General features: G+C 30.9%; 1 protein-coding gene across 2 annotated transcripts; it reads right to left on the reverse strand.

The window, feature by feature from the left end:
• Positions 1-515: 515 nt before the first annotated feature.
• LOC116141639 (probable trehalose-phosphate phosphatase J) lies at positions 516-3,624 on the reverse strand. Of its 2 annotated transcripts, none has more exons than XM_031427123.1 (12): positions 3,487-3,624; positions 3,135-3,400; positions 2,470-2,610; positions 2,266-2,337; positions 2,077-2,169; positions 1,926-1,982; positions 1,740-1,841; positions 1,570-1,647; positions 1,358-1,427; positions 1,203-1,273; positions 993-1,085; positions 516-896 (listed from the first exon to the last, which is right to left on the reverse strand). In XM_031427123.1, the coding sequence occupies exons 1-12, from the start codon at positions 3,488-3,490 to the stop codon at positions 849-851; spliced, it is 1,095 nt and encodes a 364-aa protein (XP_031282983.1). In that variant the 5' UTR covers positions 3,491-3,624; the 3' UTR covers positions 516-848. The 2 variants fall into 2 exon arrangements, with proteins under 2 accessions (XP_031282983.1, XP_031282982.1); XM_031427122.1 differs by lacking the exons at positions 2,266-2,337; positions 2,470-2,610 and adding exons at positions 2,667-2,738; positions 2,877-3,017.
• Between the last annotated feature and the right edge of the window lie 5,793 nt (positions 3,625-9,417).

A 9,417-nucleotide genomic window follows, 5' to 3' on the forward strand; every position in this document is an offset into this window, starting at 1 on the left:
GGAGAATATTATCAACCTTAAAATATGTCAAATACTTTAATCAATTAAAATTCAATTAAGATTTTAATTACATAATTAATTTACCAAAATTATTCAAAGTTCACTCACTTTTAATTTGCTTTGGTGCACAAATTTATTAATTAATTAATTAAAACCTTAAATTATAAGCCACAAAAAAGCTTTCCTTGTCCTTTATAGAATCACAAAAAAGTTGCAACATATATAAATCCTAGAGCCAATTAATTTTTACCTAATTATTTTACCTTTACATTACCAAATTAAACCCTGATTAGTATTATAATTTTTAATCAAAATTTGTATATCCATATATAATTATTTATTTATTTAGATTTAGATTTAGATTCCATTATAGTTGAACAAGAACAAGAACAATTTTGCTTCCATGGTGAGAAGAATTTATGATAATTTGCAAGAGTGCAAGCCACGTAAAAAGTAGTAAAAGGAATAATTTCCTTTTTTTTTTTTTTTTTAAAAATATAAAACTGAGAAAAAGATTACAATAATTTATAATTTATACCCTCGTACATAACTGGTTACAAGATGTACAAGGCCTTCAAGCCCCCCACTAAAAAAAAAAAAAAAAAAAAATAGACATAATTAATCTATAATAATATTTAACTAATTAATTTCCTCATTCTTGTTCATTTTTTCTATATATTCTGAACAAGAAATTACATAATTTCATCGATTTTCCTAACCCTTTTTAAACAATAATATTCAAAAGGGTGTAAGAATTCGATTAATTTATAATTATATTTATTTATAATTATTTTCCGATTTTTCTAGCCTTTAAGTCTTTAACTACATTAATTTCTTCAACGTTGCCCTCACTGGTGTTGCTTCCACTCTACCAACCGTCCCAAAAAATCCATAACCTAAAAAAAAAAAGGAAAATTATTCTACATATTCATGCATGCAAAAATAATACAATAAGTAAATAAATAAAATAATTCCATGAAATTGAGACTTGCCTCGTGAGGCTCCTGTAAAGAATAAGAAGCACTTGTATCCTTGGGAAATTTTGACACAAGAATTCCAAAGCCTTGCCCTCTGTCTCTTAACATCTAATCAAAATTAACCAAAAAATATTAATTAATTAAAATAAATAAAGGGATATTAATTAATCAATTAATTATAATTAATCAATTAATTAGTTTAATTTAACGTTCAACATTGGATACCTTGAATGCATCTTCGTCTGTTCGATCATCTCCAATATAAACAGGGAAGACATCTGTGCAATTGGCGAATCCTATAAAGGAAATTTTTATTTATTATAATGCTAAAATATTTATTTATTTATTCATTTTAATAATAATAATAGAAATGAACTTACCCAGTGATTCTAGCAGAAATTCAAGAGCTTTCCCTTTGTCCCATTTAATAGTAGGACGAATTTCTAATACCTGTAAATATATCAAACAAATTACACTGAAAATGAGACATTTCTCTTTCATATCCACAAACTGAAATTAAATTTTTATTTTTTTATTTTTACGAAACTTTATAATATCCCGAATAATGGGATGCCAAAATCAAATGACACACCTTCCTTCCTTGGTTGAGTCTCAGTTTTGGATATTCCTTCAACACTGACCTAACTTGCTGGGCCAATTCACTCCATTTCTGATACATTCAACAAAAGAAATATTCAGAAAATTATTTATTTTTCGTACTATAGAATAATTATATTTATCAATATATATATGTATATATACCTTTTCATCAACACAACGAAAGTGAACAGACAAACAGAATTTGTTGTGCTCAACTTTAGCTCCTTCTGTCGATTTTGTTTTTTCTACTAAGAGCTTGTAAACCTGAAATAATGTTTATTTTTTAATATAAATAAATAGAATTATATTTTTGTTAATGATATTATTGTGAAGGTGACAAAGTATTACCTCATCGATCATGGGAAGAAATTCACTGGCGGGTTGAAAGAGAACAGCTTCACTGTCCTGATAAACCCAGAAATATAAATAAACATCAAGGTTTATTTATGTTATTTATTGAATAAAAGAAGTAGATGAAAATATTTGAAAAGAAACTTACCTTCTTGTATTTAGAAGCTTTTTCTGGACCTTTAATGTCCATGCCATGGCTGCCAGCATAGTAAAGCTCAGCCAATTTCACAAAGTTATAAACCTGAGCGGAAGATGAACCAGAAGATTACTTAATTTCTGAATGAAAAATCTGAAGAAAATTTGATCCTTTTGAAGCCATGAAAATATATAAATGTACCTTGTCTCGGCACCTGCCACTCACGATGGCAGTGGGAAAACATCTGGCCACCTTTCTGACCGTCTTTCTCATCTGAAACAAGCAGGAAGAAGAAGAACTCAGCGACAGAAGAAAAAGTGTTTTCTGGCAACAGGAGAAGTATTTTTCTTTTATTTTGTTTTGTTTTGTTATATAATTAAAAATTTCAGAAATTAATTAATCAACCTTCTTGGACATGAAAGCTCGATCTGGGTCCTCAACTATGGGTGAAAGAGTTCCATCATAGTCCAAAAACATCACTATTTGTTTCCCTTTTGAGGCGTCAATTATCTGCTCAAACATCTCCAGAGCTGACGGTTGGTGAAGCTGAAAGTTTCAAAACCAAACTCATCATCATNAGCCATGAAAATATATAAATGTACCTTGTCTCGGCACCTGCCACTCACGATGGCAGTGGGAAAACATCTGGCCACCTTTCTGACCGTCTTTCTCATCTGAAACAAGCAGGAAGAAGAAGAACTCAGCAACAGATGAAATAGAGAAAGTGTTTTCTGGCAACAGGAGAAGTATTTTTCTTTTATTTTGTTTTGTTTTGTTATATAATTAAAAATTTAAGAAATTAATTAATCAACCTTCTTGGACATGAAAGCTCGATCTGGGTCCTCAACTATGGGTGAAAGAGTTCCATCATAGTCCAAAAACATCACTATTTGTTTCCCCTTTGAGGCGTCAATTATCTGCTCAAACATCTCCAGAGCTGAAGGATGGTGAAGCTGAAAGTTTCAAAACCAAACTCATCATCATCATCATTTTTCAAAAAGCTGATTTATTTATTTATTTGTTTTACTTATTTATTTATATATTTGTGAAGTTTGATATAGTTTTCTTACAATCCAAGAACTTTGGTCAAGAGACGGATGGGTTGGAGAAGAGGCTCTCATTGAGTCAACCCAAGAATTAAGCCTGTTGCCGCCATTGATTTCCAGGTTTTTCAACAGTTTTTTCTTCGACAAAGAAACGTATCCGCCGATCAGTGGCACCACCGGCGGCTTCTGCGCTACCGATACCGCTGCCGCCACAGTTATCATGTTGATTGTTTCAGCAGGCATCACCGCATTCTGGTTCGCCATCCTTTGTCCTTCTTTAATGAAACTCACTGCAAATAACAACACCACAACAGAAATATTATTATCACATAATTCTAAAAGAATCGTGGTGGTCATAACAAAAACCGAAGCTTACCCATTAGAGGAAATTAACAAAAGGAGAGGGGAAAGTTTCCAGAAACAGAGTGCTCTGTTTAAGGAGGGAGAAAACAGGGGATGAAATGGCAAGAAAATGAAAGTTTGGCAGAAAGGCTGAAGCTAAAAAAGAGAGAGAAGAGAGTATGAGTGGGAGAAAGACATAGCCCGAATGGTCGATTTATAGTTGTGACCAGACACAACCGGACGAGAAATTTGTGTGGCCCACCTTCAAGCTCTAAGTGGGGTCCTTTGAATGGGACACACTTTCTAAATCCTAAAGTTATGGCCACGTGGATTTGTGGCTCGGCCTGGTTATGGCTCATGGCTTTGCTCTCTGCTCTTAATCCTCGCAGTCACCACTCACCCCAATAGTGAGTTTCAAAGAGTGAGCTTCCAATGGTTCCAAACACGTGGCCGACATTCCTCAGCTGAAGTCTTCACAGTTTTCTGCCTAACTGGATTAAGATTCTCTCCTGATCTTAGTTTCGATTATACGAATATCAATTAATGTAAAACAACTTAACTTTTTGATTTTAAATATACCCGAAACAAGTAAGAACTTCAATTATCAATATATGTAGTTGTTAAGAGTATTGTAGAAGTCACTAAAAGGGACATAAATTTGCCTCAAAAAGGAAATTAAGCACATGAAACTTTAAGAGCTAATTGAATTTGCAACGCCCCTTGTAATTTTGGTATAAAACCAACAGCTCAAACCTAATAGAAAACCAGCTGCCAAAAGTTTAATAAATTATTAAATTTAAATTTATAATTACCAATTAATAATGTTTTTAACTTTTTAATGGTTTCTTTTATAATGCTTAAAATCAAAGGGGCATTAGACATTTTAATTTTTTTAATCTTTTATATTGAATTGGTAAAAAGATTTATGAATTATTTTTCTCATATTTTTTAAAATTATTTTTTTCTTGTTTTGGATGACAATTTCACTTGAAAACCTAGCTATAATAAACTATTTTTATAATCCGTCCTTCCCTTAATTACTTAGTCTTATGTTTAGGGAAACCTCGATGTTCCTCTCCTTTAATTTTATAAAATTTTCTAGATTTGCCTAACTTAACATTGTTATCAAATTTTATAGAGTTGTCTAACTTAACATTGTTATATTGATTCAATAATATTATTATATGGATAACATGTTCCCCGTAAAAAGGATTTGATGTGTAAAAGGGATTCGGCAACATTATCATAAGATAATAAAAAGTATCTGATAAAACCCCATGGATAATTTTTTCATATCTCTACCCAATCTACTTTTCCACACCACGTTATTTGTCTCACATTTTCTAGGAAAACAAACAAAATAAGAACAACAATAATAGTAGCAAGTTAACACCACCACAGGCAGAACAAAGAAAAATGAAACCCTAACACGTGTCAACAACCCAGTAACTGATGGAGTATAAAGGAGTGAAATGTGAATCTAAGCGATACTTGGAGCCGCCACATGGCCCCTATAGTATATTACATTAATCTATCTCGACTAGGCAGACATGAAAATCTTTAAGAGAAAATGTCGTAGTCTTATTCAAACATGGAGGTAATTAGCTGCAGGCAAAGTCAATCTGTCAAGAAACAAAAAGCAAAGTACATGCAGAGAAAAGCTAAGGAAAGAGAAAGAAATAAAGAGAGATAGTGTGGTGGTGGTGTTGCAGAGAGCCAGAGGCATTAATAGGGAGGATGAGGTTCTTGCAGGGCGAGGGACGGGACAATTCGTCTTTTTCAACTCTTCACTGTATCTAGTCTTGAAATTAGTTCCCACATAAACAATTTTTTTTTAATTTTTCTAAACATATATATATTATTATTTTCTTCCGTGTTTTTTAGATTTTTTATTTTTTTAAATTAATCTTTTAAGACGTTAAAATTATTAATCGAGTAAAAATTTAATCTTTCAAGACGTTAAAATTATCGATCTAGTAAAAATTTAATCTCTCAAGATGTTGAAATTATCGATCGAATAAAAACTTCAATAACCATCTTTATTAGACAACTTACTGACGATTGAGATGAATTAAACGTACGATCTTTGAAGAGATGCATCTAAAAATCTTAATAGATTATTCTTTGGTGTCCGGAAAGAGAGAGAAATATTTTATAATCAATACTTTCAATTGTACTACAATCTTTTTCGCAGTGATTGTTTGAATTGAGCTAGACAAATTACTGTGAAAAAACCATAGAAAAATATTTATAGCATATTGTTGCAGAAATTATTTTTTAGGATGTGAATAAAATGGAAAAATATTTACTTAATAAGAAAAGAAAAAAAAAACCCTTTTATTATTTTTATGTAATATGATTCCATAATAATGTTTTCCTTTTCAAGATGTTTTTTGGAAGTGTTTTTAAAAATGTTTTCAAAATTTAGTATTTATTTCGAAATATTAACTGTGAAAATACCATAGAAAAAAGTTTATACGTATAGTTTCGCAAATTAATTTGTTTAGGATGCGAATAAACTTAAGAAATATTTTTTTCATATATTATTTGTTTATACCATAGAAATGTGCATTCTAAATAAGCACATGAAATTAAAAATATATATATATATATATATCATATATTATTTGTTTATACCATAGAAATGTGCATTCTAAATAAGCACATGAAATTAAAAATATATATATACTTTGGAAAAAATATCTTCAAAGTAATAAAATAAGAAACTCACGGGATAATAAACAAATGAATAACATTAACTTGCATGACAAGAAAATGAATGAGATTCCTAAAGAGAGAGAGAGAGAGCATAATTAAATAAAATTATTGACTGGAAATTTTAGAAGAAGACCATTGAAAGATTTGAATCTCGATGTTCACACTATGCAAACATAATATGAACTAAGCTTCATTTCCACAAAGAAAAAAGCAAAGAGATTCTGCAACTCTTTCGTCCTCACGTTCAGAATTTTTCACATGCAGGCTAGGGTTTTTTTATGTTTCTGATTCTAAGTTTGGTGGGTTATCTTTATATATATATATATATTTTAACCTTAGAACAAGTTCAGGAGAATTGAGATCTTTCGGTTCATACTTTACTAGTCAAAACAGGAAATTGAAGATGCAGAACCAGAAGATGCTTGGAAACTGCTGGTTTCTTTTTTTTTATATATTTTTGTTAAGCCTCCATTAATTAATTAATTAAAATTAATGAAAAAAGAATACTAAGTTAAAAGTGAAGTCTTAAAAGTATAAAGAAACCCTTTGTTAATCCAAAAGTGATCCCGTGTTCTTCGCCTAAATCTTCGCTTTTAATCTTACTTTATTATTGTTAATCACGCTTATTATTCTCTCATTGTTTCTAGATTTGGCTCTCCTCGTTGTAATTATTCTTTTTATAATTATTTATGCCAATTTTAAATAATCGTTTTCCCACTATCTTTCTCTCCAACCTCATTTGTAGTCAAGTTTGTAATGAGTAGGCATGATTTTATTTATTATTAATCCAATTTAACTTACTCGAGATAGCTTGCTTCATTATTTTTTTATTTTTTATTTTTTTTTTGTCCAGACCAATTTCAACCCTCTAATGGCCACACCCTTATTAATAATTGAAGATAATTAAATTTAAGACTTCTTAAATAACATAATCAAAAGTCTTTATCATCTCTTCACCATTCAAGGATGACTGAAATAACTTGCTTCATTGTCTTAGTATTAAAAAATTTGATTTCGGACTTGTGAATTTAATTTTAATATTTTGATATCAAAATATTAGATTCATTATACATAATGGACCTCATTGAATATTCTAATAAACACCATTCGACCACTTAATACTATGATAATTATAATATATGTTTTTTTTATCTTCCAGAGTCTTGATCCAAATTATAACCTGACGGTATATTTAATTAAATAAATAATTAAAAACCCTTGTTTAACATTGGATTAATTTAATTAATTACCAAAGTTTTAGTGTTTACCGTCTGCCCAACAAGAGAAACCCACGCACGCATGCGAAAGAGAAAGAGGAACCAAAGGTAATTTTTTGTGTACAAAGTCCGACACCACACGTGTGGCTCACAAAAGCACCAAGATTTGCACACGTGTCATCAAGTTAGTGAGTGTACGGTGATGACGGGTGGGGCCCGTGGGGGCCAAATTTTTTGAGAAAACAAGCCACGATGGTCGGCAGGATTCGAGAATAAACATGCAAGTTCACATGTAGGCAGTTTGGTGGCTCTTAGTGTAACAACGTGTAAAACTGTAAAGCTTTAAAAGGGATTTTGAGTGAGTGAGTGAGCAACCACCTTGCAATGTTGGTAGAGAAAGACATATTTTCATGCTGTGTTCGAGGTGAATATGTGTTTGGTGTATGTTCAATGGTGGAAAGGAGTTGTTCCTTGTTTGGATGATTGTGAGAAAATTTGTAAAAGGAGAAGTTGTATCGTAGCTAGGTCAAGGTGTGTTTAATGGAATGGGAGAAGCACTTTTGAATTTGGATGCTTTTAGCTTGGGGGCACATGGGTTTGCAGCAATAAGTGAAGGGATATGATGTCAAGTCATATTCTAATTCATGCATTGTGTCTCTCTTTCAACTTACTAACCTATGAGGTTCCGATACTCTTTTGGTTACTTATAGATATTGACCATTTCCCTTTCTTATTTCAATGGATGTAAATGTTCGATGACGACATATCTCACACTGAAAATATTTTTTCGATCTATTACAACAACTAATCAATAAAAAAGGTAAGTGTAGTGTACTCGATTGAATATAGTACACATGTTAGTTGATTGTATTACAATAACATGCGTAAAGAAAATGTTCTCCACCTCTTATTGGCATTCATATTGTAATTATTTTCCTCTTTTAGAACTTTTTTATAAGATAGTTCTTGTCGCGATATGCAAGATAAGATGTATCTCAATTATTTAAGAAATATTCTTTATTGAATGACTCTCTTATCTACAAAAATTATTCATGACACAACATGTTTATTGTATGAATATAAATGATTTTATCTTCACTTATTAGGTTAATTCTCATATCATATGAAACCATTATGCTTAAAATTTGAAATTGATTACTAAATAGTGAAAATTCAGCGGTCAAATACAAATTTTCGATTAACACTACACTAATAACCATTGTATGAATAGTATAACCAAATCTTCTTGTTCCCCACATAAGAAGAAGAAAAAAAAGTGCTTCCAATAGAAGCAGAAATTGTTGCGCTAGCTAGCGGCAATCCCTTCTTCTCAGAAGCCAATGAACCCAAATGGGTCAATGAAACCACAATGACTTGGGTCATTCAATGTCTACAGCACCATGGTCAAACAAAACTTTCTTGACTTGTCTTTGGTTTTGAACCTACATACAAGTCATGAACAGATTTAACTATAAATTAAGCTCAAATGATTGAAGCTCAAGCTCCTCGTGGGGCAAGACTCCCAATTCTTCTCTGTCCTAGTCCAATCTGGCCCCCACTACTCTCCGTGCGCATGCACCTGACCAAACTTTTGGTGTCGACCCAGTTTGACACGTGTCATTCAACCCACCAGTTACCGACTTCACGGTTGGACCAATCAAACCAAACTCAACAAAAAATCTTAACTATATCTATTTGTACATTTTGAACTCTCGTTTTCATATAAATAAGCATATATATCACATTATTTACATTTCTATGTGCTTAACTCTAAAGCTGTATTTAGTTCAAGGAATATTGGATTACTGAAATCTTATATTATTTTGAAGATTATTGAAAATCTTTAGAAAAATATATTTGGTTAATTGAAATAAATGGGTGAACATGTTATATTAATATATTTAGTTGAGAGAAATAAATTGGTAAGTATGTAATATGTTATTGAAATTATTAAATTACCCTCTTTTAAAATATTAATATAATATTATTTTTATTATTAATTTTTTAATATATTTTTAACCCCCAATATT

The sequence above is a fragment of the Pistacia vera genome, unplaced genomic scaffold, assembly GCF_008641045.1.
Source record: "Pistacia vera cultivar Batoury unplaced genomic scaffold, PisVer_v2 Contig40, whole genome shotgun sequence".
NCBI classification, from domain to species: Eukaryota; Viridiplantae; Streptophyta; class Magnoliopsida; order Sapindales; family Anacardiaceae; genus Pistacia; species Pistacia vera.